We start from the raw sequence: 21006 nt of genomic DNA, 5'->3' as shown, positions 1-21006 counted from the left end.
AAAAAAACCCACCCAACTTTCTAAATCCTCCAGGTTTGGTTGGAAAAGGCTTATTTCATCTCCACTTAAAAGAAACTGCTCCCAGTCTTTGTTCACAACGGTGCTGTCTTTTGATGTGCAAACTTCATCTGTAACTGAGGTGAAATTCTGTATTTTCTTCTGACGCGGATCAGCGTCAATCAATCTTTGCATCCACGGTATGCCCAACACAACCCATAACACAGTGCTTAAATAGAGGAGAGGAATAATCTGATGCTCCCTGCAGAGGCACTGCTGGACTCTCATTTCCAGCTGATGGTGATACGCTTTATGGACGGTGCTGGCAATTTGGGGGTTGTGAGTGAGAGGGATGTCAACACATGGTCTTGAACAAGCCTGCTAATGCTCTGAAAAAATAGTAGTGAAAAAAACCCCAGCATCCTGAATGCTCAACTTTGACACAGTGCTAGTTGTTTCTAACGCAGTGCAGAAGGCAGTGAAAGTTACTGGTGTTATCAGAGCTCCATTCAAGGTGGGAAAATCTACCCAAGCTACTGACTAAACAGAGACTCCCTGCTGTGCAAGAGCTTCAGTCTGTATTTTCATATTTTTTCCCTTAAATCACTCCCTTTTGTATTTGCCTAGTTCTATATGAGAATTTTTGTATGACTGTGGCCGTGTAAGAGATATGCTAGAACGGCTGTTTGTGTGATCCACTGAACATATTATGACTATTTTTCCACTGTCAATAAACACAAGAAAGAAGAGACATTCTCCAATGCTTAGAAAGGCCATGGGTTTTCCTTGCTCATGTAGCTTTACTTATTCTTGTAGTAAGGTTTCTCTCCAGTTAAAGCCTCCAGTTGGTCCGTGTGTGAGAGGGAGGATGGGGGGGTCCGTAAGTTGCCAAACACCTGTATCTCCCAGTTCTTCGCATGAACAAAACCCCAAGTATGGAATCTGTGTGAAGAGAGATGGAAATAAAGGCAATGAGCAGGGATCGAGCTGTGCAAGGAGGGAGCTCCCCTAAGGGCTGAAGTCCTGCTGTGCTATTGAAGCATTTCACTGTCTTCTCTCTCCTTCCCTCTCCCTAAAGCCCATTTTCAAAAGATGATTGTAGGACTCGGGTGTGACAACCAGACTTTGTGTACCATTGTACATGCAAAACCCTGGGAAAGGCAGATTATACCCTTGTAATGTGGTTTAAATATGGGCCAGTTCAAACCAAAGATGTCCTGTTGGCTGAGGTGGTTCCAAACCCTGAAGGCCAGCACAGCTATGGAGGAGAAATATGGAGGAGAAATATGGCTCAGGTGTCCTCAGATCAAGTACAAGCTATGAATATCCTGGAGAGTGTCTGCAAGGCTGGCAGTGGACAATGCCATCTCCTTAGCCAGGGCTGGAGTAACGGAATGAAGGCAGAAGACCCCATTATAATTTTCAGTCCTTTTCTCTGATGGTTAACAGCTCTTTAGAGTGAAATGAGAAGGGGCGGTGTTGTAGGGCAGAAGTGCCCTGTTAACTGTGGTTAGGGTGTTTTCGGCACTGGAGGGCACTGTGGGAGTCTCTGTACAGCCCCTGGTATCTACAAGCATAAAGCAGAGTCACTGCAAGCCCATTTGTAGGTGTGCATCTGATCCCATGCTATCTGTTACAGAAGTGACACGTTAAGATAAGCCTCTTAAACCAATCTGCTTTACTCTCCTGACTTCTGAAATGGGTGAAACTCAGTAACAGGCGGAACGATCAGACGAGAGGAACAAAGTGTCCTCTGCCTAGTTAAGCAGATTGCAAATTTCTTTTCTCTTTGTAAAGCCAGCGAGCTTTATTCCTTGGTGGTAATTACCTTTCGGACCATCTGTACAAAGTCCTTGGAGTTCTGCGGCGAGAGCCCTTGGAGCTGGCAGGTACAAGCCTCCAGGGAGGACGCGTGTGCCACTATCAGGATGTTATTTCCTGAAATAAAGTGAGAAATGCAGGCTGAGTAGGGAGATGAAGCCAGCTTTAGGGACTGGTGCCCAAGATCAAGCAGACCATTTAAAATGTTCAAAACAGGTTCAGTTTATCATATAACAACACATTAAACTATGTGTATTAGGGGAAAAAAGCATGGTTTATTAACGTATTTAGAGCATTTCTCACTTTTCAGGGTAATGGTTAACTCAGTGCTACTTAGTTTTAAAATGGCTTTATGAAGAAAACAAGAATTCCAGGGAGATTTCGGCTGTCTTGTGAAGCAACTGCTTTTCTCCTACACAAAAATTAATTCTGATTAAAACAAGCACTTTACTTTCAGTTGCTGGTTTTCCACAGCGATAGGTTTAGATTTCCATTTCCAAGATCCTTTACAACCAATGCCACACTGCACTATCAAGGTTTGTGTGCAAACTATTAAAGTAAAAGCTTAGAATGTAGAGATGGATCAGTGAAATGAAATTAGTGAAATCACCAGAACTTAGAAACATCCTATTCCTGTATTGTGAATGAAAAATAAAAGCTAGAGATTTTTTTTATTTCAATATTGTGTTTGGAGAAATGTTCTACAGTCTTTATGGGTAATGTATTTCAGAAGAGTAGCTCAGATAGGGGATGGAAGATGTCCCATCTGGTTGGTCACAGACAGCAGAGTGCGAATGGCTTATTTATTCCCTTAAGAAACAGACAGCTTGCATTGGGTAGGGATCCCTAAAATACTCCTGCTACTTAAGTTTATGGACCTTTCTCGTAAGCTGAGCGTAGCTGAACTCATAGTTCTGACACATACAGTAGTTTCCAATGTCTCTGGGAGAGGGGATGAGAGATTCAGGTATGAGGATGCATCTCCTTGAAGAGGGAAAGACTGGTCAGGAGTATCGGCATTCACACCCTAGACAGCTGTCTTGTTTTTTACCCGCTCTGTAGCACTTACCTTTGCCTTTACATTCACCGATGATTTCTTTTGTTACTTGGTAGCTTCTACTTATGTATGTATCATAAGATTCGGAAACCACTAACTTGCTGACAGGAATATGAGGTCTGTGAGCAGAAAAACAAGTACGGTAAATTGGAAGAAGCGATAAAGTTTTAAGTGCAAGTTATGATTCATCTGAAAGTATCTGTTTCTTTGACTCTTCTAATTCCCCAAATCCCCAGAACTGCATCTTGTGTCAGGACCAGAATGATTTTTAAACTTCGAGACCGAGATGTTTACAATTCCTGCATGAAGATATTTCAGTTAGCTGGGAAAAATGATAACTGCTTCCTCTGATGTGGACCAGTTAGTGGAGGCAGCATACGACATGCTGCTTATACTTGTGTTACTTTTGCGATGGCATGCAGTAATAATGATGCCACTTTGCATTTATTTAGGCATGTGTCCTTTGATCAGCAGATTTCAGGGCTCACCCACCTACATGAAGTTAGTGAGCGGCAGGAGAACAAAATCTGTACCCAGCAGGAGTGGGTGAGGACAGCAGGACAAGGACGGTGTCGACGCAGCTGCCTGCGGACAGACGGTCCCAGCAGCGTGCCAAGCCACCGCCCAAGCCGGCTTTGCCAGACTGAGGTCTGCACTGTGCTACCACGGCTTCCAGCCTGCTGAGAGGGTGGGCTGACAACATCTGTCTCTGTCTGAGGAGACCGGGCAGGTACAGGGAGAAACGTGGAGCGTGGAGAAGGCAGATGCTGGCTCTCTTCACTGCTCATGCTTTGATGTTGAAGGGCAGAGGCAAACTGCTGCTTTGGCCATCTGTAAAGCTGCACTGACGGGAAATGCCTGGAATTAGCCCGCCTCCTCCCGGGCCAGGGCGTTTCAGTGAATTGCCTGGTGGGACTCTGGCCAATCTATCAGCTGGAGTAGGTTGATGTGCACAGAGAAGCAAGGGGTAGGAAGCTGAAGGCTGTATTTTCGTGCTGTGATGCAAGGAAAAGACCCAACCTTTCCTTCCATCCAGTGATCTGATATATCTATAGGAATTACCCTTGTGAGAGGAGACAAAGAGCACCAGGAGGGCTGTCTCCCAGTCCCCCACCTAACCAGCTGACCACACAAGAGCAGGCTCTTTTCTTGTCATGAGAATATTTGTTACAGTCTTCCCAGAAGGCATGTATTTTCTGAAGCAGAGACTCTCCTGTGGTCCAGCTGCTCTGCTAAGTGTTAGCCATGTGATATCCTTTCAGGGATAAATACAGTGTAAGGACTTCTATTTAGATACCCTCAGGGTGTTGGAATTTTAGCTGCAGACCAGAAGGACGCAACACAAGTGGTTCATGGTATAATTAGGTATGAAAAAAATCAGGTTTTTTGTCTTTACATTTTTCTTCTTTTTTTTCTTTTTAATGTTTCAACTGCTTATTTCACTTGAGGGTTCTTAAACACACGGGTGCACTGGGACACCAGGAAACGCCAGCGTTCTGGTGATACCATAAACCACAAAAGCACAGCCACAAAGTAATTGTCACCATGCTCATGTAGGTGGAAGTCCTGTGTATCCATACTATGTGTGTATTATAAAAGTTTTTTTTTATCTGAGATTGCTCAGCCGGTGATCAGGCTCACACTAAGATAGAAAGGGCTACTCTCTGCAAGAAGTCATAGCGATACAGGTATTTCAGCAGCGAGCTGCAGTGGAGGACTGGAACTGTGTGACCTTTCTGGAGTTCCCTTTTTGCAGGAGCTCTTTGAGTCTGGCTTGTATAAATGAATCATAAATTTGAGAGTAGGAAGCCCGAACAGATCATCTTGTCTCTTCTTCTTTGCCACGTGACTATTTCTGCTGGGTTTTATTTAGCCTTTCTTTCTGCAGTTTACAGTAAAAAGCATTTGTGTGTTAGGCTGGAGGGCACCACGGCTGTGATGCTTCACTGGGGAGTCAGAGGAGAGAGTCTTGAGTTTCCCTCCAGACTCAGGCTGCAGGTTGCTCCCAGCAGCCCCGCGGTGTTTGTTGGCAACGATACTGGGAACGCAGAGGTATGGCCAGGTGTGGCTGGATAAAAGGAAAGCAGCAGAGGCTGGCAGCAAGGGTGTGAGTTTGGGATAGGGAGCCTAACCAGGCACCAGGACTGGTCTGCGCAGCTGCAGGGGTGGCTGGCAAAAATGCCAAGCTCCGGGAAGGTGAGCTCTGCGCTTTTGGAGCAGCTCTGTCAGGGCCCCTGAAAGCCGAACAAATTATCTTTGCATTTCCCTTTTCTGCAAAGTGGGAGGAAAAGATCAGTGGTGCTTATCCATTTGCCATTCAAATGTTTTTTAGCCAGCCGTTTACTTTGTTTGCTTTCACCAACTGTTTTTGGGTTGAATACCACGAAAACCTGAGTCAGAAACCTGCAATTTTTTCAAAGAAAAACTTTTCAGATATAATTGCTGAGAAGTGATAAATGCTTAGAATTTAGCTCTTTGACAGAAAACCTCTGAATTTTGATGTCACAGGAGACCCTGAATTCCTGACAGATGTAAACATGTTCCCCAGGGTGATGCAGAATTCACAATTAAGATCCATCACCATGCTAATCATAATAGAGAGACAGACAAGCTTTTTCCTCTGGGGAAGGGCAGGTGTGAATGAGCCCAGGTTCCGGTTCAGTCTATGAACATGATGGTCAGGGAGCTGAGTCAGCAAAACTAGTTCTGTTAGGTGAGCCCAAACTCCTAAGTTTCAGGGAAAGTGTTAAAACAAACAAAAATACCTTGAGGGTTTCCTGGACACCTGAAAGATGCCCAGGACAGAAGGAGAACTGGAAAGAGGACCTCTATGATCAGCAATATAGCTGGACCTTGCCAGGGACGTGGGAAATTTGGTTTATAATATGCCATTCTCAGGTCCTGTTCAACACAGCAGCCTTGTGCCTGCTCTAAGTTTATTCTGGGAGCCTCAGCAGCTCTTCCAGTCACTGCTTAAATTTAAAAACTCAGCAAAGCGTTAGTCTTCAAAAACAAAGCCAAAAAACAATGCAAGACCCTCTCACCCCCCTTTCTGCTACCTGTAGGTTGTATCAACGCTTAGAGCAGCTGCAGCTAAATCCACGGGGGGTATCCAGGCAGGTAGTGTGTTCCCAGAGACCCACTTGGTCCATTCAAACAAGCCTGGCTCTATTCGAATTTTCAGGTTGTTCTCTTGTTGCATACCTGGAAAAGGGATAAAGGAGACCAGATATTAATGAAAGCAGCTGGGGGAGAAGGCAGCAAGACTTTGCAGCTTTAATACTTCAGTTTGATAGTAAATTATTTTTTCTCTCTCTAAGTAGTCAGTTGATTAATAGTAAGTATGAAAGATGATGTATTTAATATACGTACTTGGCATATGATAGGCCAGGGAATGTAAACCTCTGGCCGGCAGCTACATGAATTATACTGAACCTAGGCGTGACTGTATTTTGGAGCTGGTTTTCGACTGTTTCCAATGCCAGGGCATCTCATGCATCTATCACTATTTCCATTTCAGTTTCTGCAGTAAATTATTCTTACTGGGGGCAGCATATTTCTTGGTGGTAGCAATCGTAGTGGGAACACGCAGCAATGAGCAGCTGCGGAAGCGTGAGCAGGCGAGGGCGCAGGGCATGCTGAGCTGGATGTGTCCACCCATCCCGATGCACATCTGGATTCTGCAGGGAGGGCCATAAACCCAACCCTGACCGGCAGCTGGCGTTAGGGCCAGCACGCCGCTTGCCTAAGCGCTTGTCACACTATGCAATTAGAAAAGGGCTCCTTATGGACGGTGTTGCGCCAATGGGAAGTAAACTCCCATAGAAATAATCTTCACCTCAAATTACCATTTACTTGGGTGTCCCATGCCAGGCTCCCTTTTATCTGGTTGGCAGTGTTTTTCCCAGAAAGTGAGGAGAATGCAGCCTTTCCTTTGGGTTCTTACCTTTCAGGATATTGTGTGCTGTCTGTACACACCGTAGGGATGGGGAGCTGTAGATGTAGTCTACAATGGTATTCGTTTCTAGCAAGGCTTCACCTGCAAGCAAGTTTCAACACCCGTGAATAAAACCAGACAAACGGCATTGTAACAACAACAGCAGCGTGCAGGGTATCTGCCACCCAGCAAGGAGCTAAAACAGCTTCCTAGCTGTGCTGCTTGTGTTTTGGGAAATATGTGTACCCATCGCATTGTATTTCAGTGGTATGTTGGGCACTGTGATGTGCACAGCTGTGGAACCAGGGCACATTTTTCTGTGTGCTGCTCCATGTGCATCTAGATACTTCACCAGTATGCAAAGAAATCATAGCAGCTTTTGCTCAGTTTGTGCTTCTCTTAGATTTAGCCAAAAAGCAAACAGTGTGCTGAAAAAAATTGTGGAAAGCCTGATTTTAATTTAATTTCATTTCATAAGCTGTAAATCAGAATGATTCAACTTAACTCAAACCCAACTTAATTCAATTGGCTCAATTCTTCGCTAGTATAAATTACCATTTCATTACACAGGTGGAAGATCACTGAAAATGAGATAAAAATCAGCTCAACTATTAGGGTTATTAATATTCTTGCAATGCCTAAGGGAACCAAATGAGAACAGGAATCTGCTCAGCATTGCACAGACTTGTAGTAAGAAAGAGTTACATTTTTGTTATAGTTGAAGAGGCAGGACAAAGAAGTGGGAGCAAGAACGGGTTATTAACCTTGACTTCATATGTTTAATGATGGCTGTAACCGTGTCAAACCTATCTATAAATCTCTTGAGAGAAGTGGGGTAATTTAGAAGGAGCGGCACATCGAGCGGCCCTCCGTCACGGGGAAGCTGCTCGTTTGCTTTAGTTGTCAGAGGAATTACGGCTCCGGCAATCGTCAAGGTCGAGCCTGTCCTGCTGCAGCAGGGAGCGGTTGCCTGCAGATGGCTGGCATGCCGCAGCCGCGCTGGCAGGTTGATGGCGTCTGGGTCACGTATGCAGTTGCGTGCTCGGACCCATTTAATGATACCAGCAAAGTGTGCTGTGATTGCTCCCAGATTTGCCTTCTGTTATGTGCATATTGTGAACCCTGATGCCATGTGGCCAGGAGTCTGAGCATCCTGCTGTTGTACTGTGATATATTTTTGTTTAAAAAGCAAGTATAATTTTAGCTGCCCTAGTTTGAATGTGACCAACACGAAGTACTCTAAAGGATTTGAATTTGAGAAAATGCTAAGTACTGCTCTCTGAAGCTCATGTCTTTAAGGGGCTGGGCTCCCCTAATCACAATGCTCAATACGTACTCCTTGACTACCAGGTAATTTTCTCTCTATATGCAAACCAACAGGCTCAAAAGTCAGGGACAAGGATGGGGGGGGTGGGAGAACACTGGAAATAATTTGTACTGTGTTTTTGCCACATAAACATAAAGCCAGACAGGCTGATAAAGGTATATTGGTGTAGCAAACCGCAGGTAAAGATTTAAGATTGTCAAAATCAAGGAAAAAGCATACTTTGCATAAGGTGACCGTCACACTGCTGCATTTCTCACCAACATTGGTAATGACAGTGTCTTCCAGTGCGGCACGTTTACAGGGCGTTAGCGAATGCTCTGCAATCGTGTGTTAACGGCTCTGATTTCATGCCACGTCCTAGATTTTGTGCTTTGTCTTTTCTTCAGCTGCAGCAACTGAAGGAGCGAAGGTTTCCTCTGAAAGAGGGGGCTTGCCGGGGAAGGTGAAATGTCTAAATCCTGTGAGTTCAGGGCACCCGATTCATTTTTTTCTGCGTTGCACTTTCTCTTTCTCTGGCTGGGTGTGTGGGAGGAAGATAGCAAAGCTTCCTGGGCAAACTCTTGTCTGCTGAGGACAACTTACCAACAAGCCTTGCCTGCGTACAGCCCAGCACGGTGATTGGCGCGTCTTTTTCATAATCCCTGAAACCGCCGCTTCTTTGAGGTAAGCTGTGAGGCATATTCAGGTTACTACGCACATACCTTCCTGTGAGGGAAAGGTTAGAAGCAGTTGTTGGAATTATTGGATCAGAGAGAGGCAGAGAGCATCATGCCTGTTTCTACTCTCTTTCACCACAACGTCTGCACCTTGCAGGCACTGCCTAGACCTGGTTGTTCAGCAGTTTTTCCCATGTAAAACTATCAGGAATCTGAGATAATTAAGTATCAGTTCACAATCAGCAGGGAATGTTGCTAATATTTTTAAAGTTATCTTTAGGACAGATTTAATGCCTCAAAGGAAAATAATTTCCATCCCACAACAAATGAAACCTCAAATGTTACACTTTTACAGAGGCTAAAATGTCAGAGCTCTTCAAACATAATTTAGACAGAAGGTAGTTGTAAAATCATCCTTTTTTCCAACGATTTTGACTACAATATATTGGCATTTTTTGAATTGAAAAAAGACTTTTGATACATTTCTGATCAGCTCTAATGCTGACAGAGCCTGCAGTTATAGTCTGTTAACTATAGTCTGAAACTCAAGCATATTACTGTGTTGCAAACTCCAATTTATGCCCCAAAAAGGCACTCTGAACTATACCTGCAGTGGTGTTATTTCCTTTTGGACTGAGAGCCAAATGTGGAAAAGAGGCTCTTCCTGATAGTAGTAGGTGGTCGCACTGGACACTGACTACCAACATCATGACTTCATTTCCACATAAAAATGCTCTTTGGCAATGTTACTTCGATGGAATCTTTTCTTGCAATAGTTTTCAAAACGTTAGCAAATGTAGTATTGACTCCCTGGCTTGTGTTTCTGCTTCTGACCGCAGCCCTGCCATCGCAGAGTTCTGCACCGAGATGCTCTGCCACTCGTAACTGCTCAAAGAAATGTTTTGTGTTAGGAAAGCACAGCTTCCATCTAAGCTTTGGCCCAGGCAGTTGCCACTCTCCTTCCTTCATCTAAACCTGGAGCCTGAGAGACCCAGGGGAGCAGGCTCACCTTTGGCATCAAAACACTGTGACAACCAGTACTTCCCAAAAACGACATCCATCCTTTCCCCATGTCTGCAGACAAACAGGCAGCGTTTCTGAGGCCCTGGCTGGCTGGTTATTCTCAGGGGCTGGAAGAAAAATTACAGGATGTTTGACCAGGCACCTCTTGCTTTACCCTAGTGCAAGTGTGGGTATAGGAAACTCTTCTGAAGTTGTTAAATTTTTGCTAGTATAAAACTGCTAAAGTGAGCAGAGGATGGGGCCCTGCTGCCCCACGCTAAGAGCAGGTTTGGGGACAGTGATATCTTCTGTGCCTGTGGTTAACTGTGTCATTCAAAAGCTTGTAGAGAACTTTAACTTGTAACTTCTGATGCAGGCAGTGGAAGGAGACCAGAGGACAAGTTGTCAGGGAAAACCCAGTTGTTGGAAACTTGCCACTAAAACTGTATGTGATTTATGTGTGTGTGGGTCCTTACCTGCATGTTCTGGCAGATGATAGTGAGTGGCCCCGCGTCCCCGGGTCCTTGGTCTTCCTGCTGTCTTCTTTCCAGAGCTCCGTCAGTGAAGGCTTGAAGGGAAGGGGAAGATGTAGTATTCAGAATTGAATAGGACCTGCCAAAAATAGAAAGATGTTGGCTTTAGGAATGATTTAGACTTCATGCACTCAGGCTGCAGTAAGGACATTTCTGTAGTCTTCAGGAACTGATGATAATTACTGTTGTCACGATACTACGTTATTATTGTATTTTAGTGCTGCCTAGAGAGCACCTTGCTAGGTGATGTACACGCATAAAGAGACAAATCCCATCTCAACAGGCTTTCTGTTTCCTTAGAAACAGTTTCACAGAACAACAGTTCCCAAACTTTGGTCTACGAGACTCTGTCAGCCCTCAAATATTCTCATGAAAAATGCCAAGACCTTCCTCACAGCCACAGGATGCTCACAAACATCATCTGGGAACCAGCTGCACATTACTTAACATGGTCTTGTGGACCAAAGTTTGGAAACTAATGGCTACAGGGAGTTTTCACTCACCTTTGTGGCATCAGCTATCGCTTCAGTAGAAAGCTGGAGCGTAGCCCTGCCTGCTGGGCAGTTTTCAGGGTTCCTGAACACAAAATAGCTTGTATCCCCTGGTAGGGACATGGCACACTCAGTCTGGGTTGTTGTTTGCACATTTTTCAGTGCTGTCTATTCCGTTTCCCATCTACAGCGGGAATTTATTCTCACCAATGCTTCCTGCTAAGTGTAGCCAAAGGGATGTAATAGATCCCATTCTCCCTCAAGGGGCTTATCTAATGATGGTCCCTCTGAATAAAGCTCTTATGCCCAGACCTTCAAGGACTTTGACCAAGACCCTTGGGAGTAAACTCTGACAGGCAATTACAGAAGTTGCAATGACCCTCTGCTGATTTGGTTACATTGTATGGGTTACATTTGCTTAGTCATTAAAAAAAACATTGTCAGTTAATGTAGACAGTCATTTACTTTGACAGAAATAGTTGCCTTTGCTTGCACTTTTCAATGCCTTAAATATGTCAGAAGTCGCTTCCTGACTAGCACCTAGTTAGGATAAAATCTCAGAGGGGTTTCATAACTGTTAAAATAACACTAAGTGCCTCTACCAATGGAACAAAAATAGGTCATCTGCATTTTTGTAAAGAGCTGATCTTCTGTGAGATCGTATGATTTGCACCAGTTTAAAGAAGAAAAAAATACCATACTGGTGGTCCTGATGTTGGTCCCTTATCTGGTGGAATTAGGGTGCAAGGATGAGACAGAGCTACTGGCTTATTCAGTCAGGTGAAGATGCCATGCAGAGAAGTGCTGGCAGGCAAGAGGAGCGGGAGGTGAGAACCAGCCGTGCTGGGGACAGCACTGTTGATCCCTGTGCCTTGCACAGCCCTCTGGCAGCAGATAACCGCTCCAGCCTCCTGCTCTTACTCTTTCAGGTCTGACCTTCTAGCATTACCAATTCTTGTAACTGTATTTATTTTATTTATGGTGAGTTCCCAACAAGGGCTGGGCTTGCTCCAAGGAACTGTTCCTCTCATTGCCGAAATGCAGGTAGAGCATCAGAGGTCAGGGCAGCAAATACCTCTGAGTTAGGCACGGTATGACTCCGAGGTGCAACGGGGGTGGTGGATCTTGAAGAGGAGTTAAATGTAGGCAGGAGAGCTTTGTGGATAAGCTGAGGGAAATATTACTGGGTACTGCGGTGAGAAATCACATCTAACCCTCCTCCTCAGAATATATGCATGTGATATATTGCAGGCAGAAGTACACTCGGACCACACTTCCAGCTGGCAGGATAAGGCCAACTCTGATCCAAAAGCCGCCCGAGTGCATTAGTGTGTGCCAAGCCCAGGGTGGCTAAGCCCCGAGCAGAGAGCATGAACAGACATTTATTGCTGTATTAAGTGGTCAGCTTGGAGTGCGGGTGCAGCTAGCACAGATACATACATCCTTACTGACCTGAAAACTTGAATAGCTCAGTATGAGAAGAATCTGAATTTCTTAGCTAGGCCCCATCTCTGTTGCTGTACAAAGTGGATCTTGAGCCTGAACTCTCTGTCTTTACTTCCGTGTTGCAGCTTGCAGCCCCTCATCCTGTCTCAGCCCTTTCCTGCTTTGCCCATTTGACAGTCTTTTAAGGATGCTGGCCTGGAGAACACTAAAGATTTGTTTGGTTACCCCTCTTCCCTTTACCCCCAAGAGCTGCTGCACAATTTCTGAGACTTTCTTTTTCTCTTAAGCCCTTATTAAAAGGCCATGGGTGCTTTACTACCTATTTATAGATGCTAGGATTTGCTGCGAATGATGATGAGGCAAAGGCATACTCCCTTGCTGTGTCTGGAGGAGAGCCACTGGTCTGACTTCAGTGGTATCTCCTTGATGTTGCTGGAAAACAGAAACCGCTGAAGCTATTTCAGCTTAGTCATCTTCTAAGCATAGGTCATTGTTTGGAAGCTTTTCCCAAAGGCTTGCGGTTCCTCTGCTTGGCAAACAGAGACTGAAGGCAGACAACAACATCTACTGTCTTCTGAATGATGCCTTGCCTTCACTGCTCTGTCAGTGATACTGCTGTGCCCCTGGAGGCAATGTCCTCCCAGTCAGGAAAGGCCCCTTGAAGAATGGAGATGCTGCAGCAGAGGATGGAGAAAAGGCCTCTGTCATGGCACAACAGCACTAGTCCTCAGTTCTGTGCAGGAAAAGACTCCTCTGCTGCATCACTCATCATTATCTAGAGGAGAGGGATCCCCGGGGAAAATGAACCAGCCATTGTTGCAGAACGGGAGGAAGACAGAGTGGAAAAAAACCTACTGAGGCCCAAATATAGCTTGAAAAATGAGGGCTGTTTTTCCTCCCCCTGGCACTTGTGCCAAGTCTGATTTCTCAGGCTTATTTAAAGGGGCAAGGAATAGCTTTGGCTTCTCACGAGGAGCTGAAAGAGACTGCTGTATAATATCTACAGTGCTTCTATCCCTTTTGGGGCAGAAGAGGTGACTATTTCTGGCTTTGCTGGTAATGGAAAAGCAGTGCAGGGAACCATTGCAAGTTTTAGTTTTTGGGTGGTGCTGGGTCCACAGATACAAGGACAGCACACTTACTTCTGCCATATGCCTTTACATGTATATGTGGAGAGCCCCGTGGTCTTGAATGCTTGGTTTTTGCGGCTTCTGTGGGGCAAGTAAATTCTTGTATCTTTGCTGGACTTCCCACTTTCTCTGGGCTCCATGTGCTGAGGGTGGAGAGTTTCTTCTTTTGACTTGGTAGCCTGCTAATTTTCAGGCACGAATGGCAACTTAGAAAATACCCTGCAAGCGGTTTGCTGGGGAGCTTTTAAGGTAGATACACATATGTATCTTTAATACTGGATTTGTAGTTTGGATCCATTCCAAGTTGTTTCAGCTCAGCAGTTGCTTCTGCTGCTACCAGGAGAGGATTTCCACCTTGATACCATACAGGGGAAAAAGTATTTTGTTTTTAACATTAACTATGGCCAGGTTCTCTCCTAGGCTCAGACAGAACAGATCTCCTGACATTGATACAAACACAGCCAGTGCCTCCCCAAAGGAGAGTCCAGTGCTTGTTTCAGAAGGTTATTTTTCACTCGCATACCCTTACTGAGGGGATGGCAAGAATGGGTTACACAGACTTAGGATCTGGGTTGTGTTGTGTGGGATGCTGAAGCAATTTCTCTTCCATTATTTTCCAACCTATAGCACTGATCAGAGACCGAATGTTTCTCCTCACTGTCCCGAGCAGATCCAGTTCCTGCCATGAGAAGAAATCATGCAGGGATGTGCCACAGCCAGCAAAGTAATGTAGTTTAGGTGTACGGAAAATCCTTGGAGTTTGCATAACAGAAGTGATACCATTCCTATTTTTGGTAGACAGGGAAAGGATTTGGCCCTGGAGTCTCTCAAGACACAACCTGGTTTCATGGGCAGTAACTCTGCCCTGAAGGCAAAGGCTGTTCTCCCCTATTAAATAGCTCATCAAGTTTGTCTTCTTAGTGATGGCAGCTTGTTGGTCTGCAGCTGAGGTACAGACCTTACTATAGAGCAGGGACATCTTTTTGGTTTATGTTTGTACAGTGCTAGCCAGGAAGGTCTGTGTGCCGGGCAGAGCTCTTGAAGCACTATTTGGATATTAGCCGTAAAACCCATGTCCTGCAAAGGCGACAGTTCAACTTCTGCCTCACTTGAGCAGTGCAACGGGGAAACCTTTTTCAGGTGAAACGTGCAGGAACCAGCAATCTAATTTTGCTGTATTAAAGACTCGATCAAATATCCCAGAATAGCATTTTGCCTGTCATATCTCTTGCGTGGTATAGCCAGGGTGCTGCAGCCCAGAGTGAGCTGTATTTTCATGATGATCTCAATAATGCATGATTTTCACTTGAAGAATGCAGTCTCTTGTGACTAGGAGGGAAAGCTCCATGGCTGTTATTTCCTTCTTCCTCTGCAGGGATGAAACAGGACGTGGCAGAGTCCACAGAGGCAGCACAAACCAGCCCCCAGGATGACAGCATCGCCCGCCAGCAGCAGCCTTCGTCCAACACCGTGAGCTGGGTCCCATCTCCTTCACTGCCACAGTTCTCCTGCAGTCCCGGTGAGTACTGCCATGCTTACTTTCATGTCTACGAAATGAAGGTATCTGTGCTGTTCTTCTCTTGCCACAAGGATCCTACTGTGAATACCGTGGCCTACACGGCAGTGGGGCTTAGGTTGGTCTTAGCTTGCTATATTGTTTTGACCAAATGACATTCTGTAACGTAATATTCCCTGTGGGAAGCCGTTGTGTAAAACGAGACTGTTTCTGTGTATGTAATAATGGTTTTGATAAATGCTCCATATTGCATGCTCCAATTCATGATTTATAGTCTTCAGCGGTAGTCAGAGAAGGGGCATTTCCTTTCTTTGCTTGTCTGGAGGCAGAGGTGCTGGAGTTAAAAACATTTGGCTTTCCTTTTAGTTACTGCTGCAATAGTAATTCTTTCCCATGCTAGTCCCTAGGCCTCAAAACCCTTCCAGGCACTGTAAGAAAACAAAGCAGAATCCACTGGAGCGGACTGCCATAGTGTATGTGGACCTGAGACCATTTTGGCTGGCAAATTTTAGGGGAAGAAAGGATGGTCTTGCTGCATTGGGGATTGGAGGGTCTGGATTAAGCCCTGTCTTCACACAAACTCTCTGATTGACTTTGCCCATGTGTCTTGATTTTAATTTCTTTAAGCCCTGGTTACTGAAGGTCTTTTCTTTCCTTGTAATGAAAGGTGAGTTGAAGTTTGATGGTGACAGGCTCAGTATAGATAGGTTTGTTCTGTTTGGTTAACATAGGATGAAAGCCCTTTATTAGTGGTGTCCATTTCTCAGAGGGCAGGAAAAAAAAGAATAGATGGTTGTGACAAGAGGGGTACGAGAGCGATCTCTTGCTATGCTTGACTTCTGGGTTGGGGAGGACTCAGCGCTAAGCCAGGGCTGGTTTACAGAAGGGCAGTGGTCGGTGGCAGTCACATCTGGAAGCCAGCCTGCAAATTATGATTGGCCTGTGCCTGCTCTCCATCTGTCATTCACCACATTGCATATGTTAAGCCTGAAAAGTCACAGATGAAGAAAAAGACTGCTTGCCCTTTTTGCTCTTTTGTTTCCTGCATTTTGCTCGATTTGAGGAGTTGTTGGATTGGTTTCTACTACGTGCCGAGTTAGGTCAGTTCCTCTGGCTGTCCTGTGCTGACACGGGTTACCAAATGCTTTCCGTTTCTGCACAGGTCATGTTTGCCCACTGAAATTTGAAATATGAACTGTCTGTGTTTTTTTCTGTATCTCCACCCCTTCTTGTTGTAAGTAACCTGCTCCCTGGTGTGATTGTAACCAAACTTCTGTACTTGCATGGTGCTTAGCAAGGGGGCAGTTGGCAGGAACGGGCCTCTCCCCTCTCCTTGTCATCTTGTGCTCTTACATACAAACTACTCCCTATGGTCCAGATTTGTCGAAGGTGTTGGGGCGCTTAGAGGTGCAGGCAGCCTTGCAGGAGTGCCCAGACCTACCCCTCAAGCATTAGTTTTTTATTGCTGTTTAACTAATTTCAATCAAAATCAAGAAACATAAGGCATAACCTTATTCAAAACATAGTCTGCATACTCATTGAAGCCAACAACAGGCAGGCAACTAACTGCTTCTAAAAACCTTGCTAAGTATCTTAAGAAACATTGCTGATCCCAAGTCCTTTTCCCCAGGGGATTTCACACAGCAGATCTCGCTTCCCAAATTAATGCTCAAATTTAAACCTTCCTGATCCTAGTCCCACCACAGAGGTGTCTACGCAGCAGTAGCTCTACAGTGGCCATCTGCTCTTGCTCCGTTAACCAGCAGTGGTGATCTTATGAGTAATAGTTGCTGTAACATCTTAGCTAAATAAATCACATCGTCCTCTAATCCCACGCGCAGGGAGAGCATCTGCTCTTCCTTTATTTATAAGATGGGGCTTTGTGTGCCAGTACGTTTCCCCCAAGCGACCGTCTCAGCAGCCCTGGGAGACTCTTCACCTACCCAGGTGAAATCCCAGCTGCTAAGCCCCCTTTTTACAGTGACAAAAACTGGACTGAGCAGCTTTACCTACCCATGAAACACCCAGGTCCCACATTCATCCGCCTTCGTGATGTAATTTTCAGGCAGTAGCCCAGAACAGCCAGTTGCAAGGGAAATGCCATAAATCCAGCCCTCACTTGTACTGGTTTGTTCCACTGGGGACATGAAAATAAAATCCCCTGGGACCAGCTCGAGTTCATCATCGTTCTGGGGGGTGTAAGGATAGATCACTTGCAGAGTCTGGGGGAGAAAGAGAAGCACAAATGAATGAAAGGATTGTTAATGGAAGGGAACCTTTAGCAGAGCGGGGCAGGAGCACTCCCATACCAGACCTTTAACCTTAGCAAGGTGTGAACAGCTCTCCTTGTAACGCATGACTTTGTGCTTTATCCAGGAAAGCTTTACCTTCAGGGAATTCCTGCCACTTCCCACTCTTTGCTGTTGGAAAGCTTTTCTAGGTATTTACTCCTCTTCCCTCTTTGATTCCAGTCATGTCTTTGATAACCAGGAGGGAAAGCGGGGCGTGTGATTTTTTATAGCCAGCAAAAACATGACTGTGTGCTTAAATTTAAGTGCCCTTAAAAATGGTTAAAAATGGAACCGAATTCTTATTGGGCCTGGAATATATACAGCTCTAAGGGTTAGTGGCAGTGAAAGAGCAGTTCTCCTTGTTGCTGTCGCTTTTGAAGACAAGGCAGAGGCACTGTCAGGGGTCTAACAGGTTTGACCGTGTGACACCCTGCTCTCAAAACTGTTCATGAGAACACACAGGAAAAAACACAGGTGGTGACAAATACTGAGATGTGGCCACGTTGTTTTCTTTGTATTTCCTAACATGAACAGGATTAAGTTAAAAGGTGGGGGAAAGATCAGTGAGTATAATTCTGTAATCTTCTCTTCACTGGAGCATGAGGAATCCACACGTATTAAATGTCTATCAGTAACTTTCCTTGGAAATGACTACAGCAGTCCCCCATTTAAAAGGAGAACAAACGTGTTGCTGTCCCTGGCCAAGCCTAACTTCTACAATGGCATCACGCAAAGAAAAACCGTAATCTGTTGAGCAGCTCTGATCTCCTGATAGTGTCAGCCCGTTTGCTCACTAATCCTCCTAGACTATCTGTAGTATCTTCAAAGGAAAATGGAAACTAGTCACTGTCACCTGATACCACAAGGCCAAAACTTTCACACATGGCTGCCTGAAGTTAGATATGCAAAGATGTGAGCTGGTTTTCATCAGCAACTCCCTTTGCAATCAGTGATGGTGTTGACTACTTGCAGCTTCTAAAGGACAAAATGACTCTTTGGATAGGAAAGGAGGCTGTCATGCATGGGAAGCATGGCCTGGGCCAGGGTGCCGTGCACGAGAGACTTCAGCTGTCCAGAAGCTTTGGCATGTGTTTACTCTGTGGTGTATCGTGTGCTGGACTAAAATAACTTTTTCCCACTCTGCCACAGGTTTTGTGTGTCTGATTCTCGACAATGCACTTTGGTGGCGTTAATCATTCCAACTTTAGGAGTCTAGTTAGCCGCCTAAGCCTGAGCAGGCACCTTCTGGAGGTTCCCTGCTCCAGAATTGATTCATCTTGTCCTGAGATACACATCTTGGATGGGTCAGATGACTCACTTTCTGGAGGTGCCTGTTCCTCCGCACCGAGCCTCAGTGCAAAGGGAGCTGCAGACTGGCTCAGACTTAAGAGGACTAACTTGGGGAATCTTTACAGGGAGGTGAGATGAATCTCACACGTGGTTTCTCTATGCCCAAGATCCCAATCTACGAAATGGAAATAACATTTTTTTCTGTATATTGTGTTGGACAACAACATTATTAAGAAAACTATGTTAAGACACTTAGATGCTGCAGTTATAGAATCCATATGAGTAACTGAAGTATATAGGCCATGAGGGTAAATGGTTCTTACATGATGACACTAAATGCTGTGATTAATAATAATGTCAAGTCTGTACAGAAGAAATGGATAGTGGTTAGGTTAATTCATTGGCCTGGTTCTTGAGAGGTCAGACCAGCTTACTTTGAGCTAAGAGGAGAGTCATTGTTAGAATTAATTAATCCAGCAGGACATGGTTCCCGCAAGCAGCAAGAAATGAGGTGGGTGAAATAGCAAGTCTAGACAGTATAAGTAAAAAGCAAACAAAGCCAAGATGGCCTGTTTGTTAAGATGACTGGTGGGATGTGGGAGATCTATGTTCTGGGTGTCCTTGTGGGACCTGAGGCAAATTCCTTAATGTCTGTATAGTCTGTGCTGTGTGTCCGTGCAGCTCTCAGCAGGGGACATGGGAGTCCATTCAGCTCTCAGCTTGTGAGCACTCTCGAGCTGCAAATGCAACTAAAATGGCCTGCGACTCTGCTAGGTCCTCTTTTTTTAATTTTTGGACTGAAACAAGCTCCAAAAATTTACCTCATGATTAACAAAGCGTATGTCTCGGGAGAATATCGCGGCGACCCAGTCGCAGCCCAGCTTGACATCGATGTTCTGTGCTAACTTCTCCAGTGTGGGCAGGTGGCTGGTCTGGAAGTGATAGGCCAGTGTCACGTGGAGCTGCTTCTTGTGGGGCTCCACGTGAACATCTGCAACAAGAAGATGTCAGTTAACAACAGGTGACTGTCGAGATTAGCAGCTTTTCGAAGGTGCAAGGGTGTCTATCGCCTCTGACAGGAGCTGGGAGCCGAACTTTTAAAGATAGCTCAAGTGGAACAAACTGTAGGGCAGTTTCTGAAAAGGCCTTGGGGAAGTGAAATGTGAGTTCCCTATATATGTTGCACCTTGGATCAAATTATTAGAGATTTGTGGTCTGATTCAGTCCTGAGTCACACCAGGGTGGTAGGCAAGGCATCCTTGCCAAACTGCCAAAACTCATTTGCATTCAGAAAACAACGGGTTTCTGGATGGTGTGATAACAGTTATTGTAATTTTGAACCCACTGGGTCTTCTGCCAAAAAAGACACTTTTCCAGGAAAGGGGTGTTCTTTCTTTCATTAGCAGGTGAGGATCTCTCCAAGATAAGCAAGTTAAAAATCATAATTTTTACTCTTCCTTCCTCTCTCTCCTACAGTAGCAATTACAAATCCATGGAATTTACAGGTTCATGCGAGTTGATTAATCTTTTCCCTGGGCATTAGTTGGATTACCAGTTTGCCCACTGAGGGTGAGGTATTCCAAAATTGTGGAAACAGACATTGATATGATAATGATTCAAAATGATCCTGCAGAAAAAGAACCTTTATTAGGAAAAGATTCCAGGAAGCAGAAAGGTGAAAGTATGTGAAATATTGGGACTCTTCCAGTAGATGTGGAAATCATAGGGTACATTGTTTGCATATAATTTATTCTTGCTTATTCAACTAAAAATTGCAATTAAATTTGACTGATTATTCAGGCAAAATTGCAGCTATTCAGAGACTTGGCTCCAAGTGCCAGCCAGGGGTAGCTTTGCAAGCTCATCCATCTGGTTTTTGATCAGCAAGAACAAATATGCTCTGGATCTCTGAAAAAGCCCCAGGGACTTTAAAGTGATAACTTGACCAAGCTGTGGACTGCAATGCAGCAATTGGCTTCCCCTAAGAAAGAAACAATTTGTCTGAACTGGAGCAGTCGCAGGTGTAGAAGCTTGCTGGGAGCCATTGCTGCTTCCTTCTTCTGGGTCAGTGCTTTTGGGGTAAGAACTGCCCCTTCTGACTGTGTTGGTTTGGAGGGTACATCTACGCTATGCAGGGGAACACTTGTACAGCCATTTCCTCCCTCTTCTAAAGGGAAGAAAAGTTCTAGGTCGCTGTCAGGCGAAAGCAATGCATTTCAGAGGTGTGATGAACCTACTACATGTCTGTATCTCTTCCTCTGAACCAGGGGCAGAGACTTCTAGCTGTTCTGCATGGTGTTATGGGGTGCCTGTCTAGCACGGAAACACTCCAGGGACTCAGAAGTTGCTGTATCTTGATGCACTTAAACTCCAGGATAAGCCTGTGATAATGAAGGACTAAACCGGTTGTGTTGTGACTAGTCCAGGCTGAGTGCTACAGCGACGGAGGGTGGGAGGATTAGTCAGGGAGCTATTATAGTGTTCCGATGTTGTTCTGACTTCCAAGTTTAGA

At 45.1% G+C, this 21006-nt stretch overlaps 1 protein-coding gene across 1 annotated transcript in view; it reads right to left on the bottom strand.

The window, feature by feature from the left end:
• Positions 1-359: 359 nt before the first annotated feature.
• The window catches only part of UBASH3B (ubiquitin associated and SH3 domain containing B), a 71011-nt gene continuing 50364 nt past the window's right edge, over positions 360-21006 (bottom strand). Inside the window, exons 5-14 of the mRNA XM_059829687.1 lie at positions 19316-19485; positions 16927-17135; positions 10274-10409; positions 9805-9925; positions 8722-8844; positions 6822-6914; positions 5935-6079; positions 2888-2994; positions 1826-1935; positions 360-939 (exon numbers count right to left, since the gene is read on the bottom strand). Of these exons, the coding sequence (XP_059685670.1) occupies positions 802-939; positions 1826-1935; positions 2888-2994; positions 5935-6079; positions 6822-6914; positions 8722-8844; positions 9805-9925; positions 10274-10409; positions 16927-17135; positions 19316-19485 (1352 nt within the window). The 3' untranslated portion in view covers positions 360-801. The remainder of the gene's footprint in view (positions 940-1825; positions 1936-2887; positions 2995-5934; positions 6080-6821; positions 6915-8721; positions 8845-9804; positions 9926-10273; positions 10410-16926; positions 17136-19315; positions 19486-21006) is intronic.

This window comes from Gavia stellata, chromosome 26 (assembly GCF_030936135.1).
Source record: "Gavia stellata isolate bGavSte3 chromosome 26, bGavSte3.hap2, whole genome shotgun sequence".
NCBI classification, from domain to species: Eukaryota; Metazoa; Chordata; class Aves; order Gaviiformes; family Gaviidae; genus Gavia; species Gavia stellata.
Note: the sequence above shows the minus strand (reverse complement) of the source record. Positions and strands in the feature narration are given on the sequence as shown.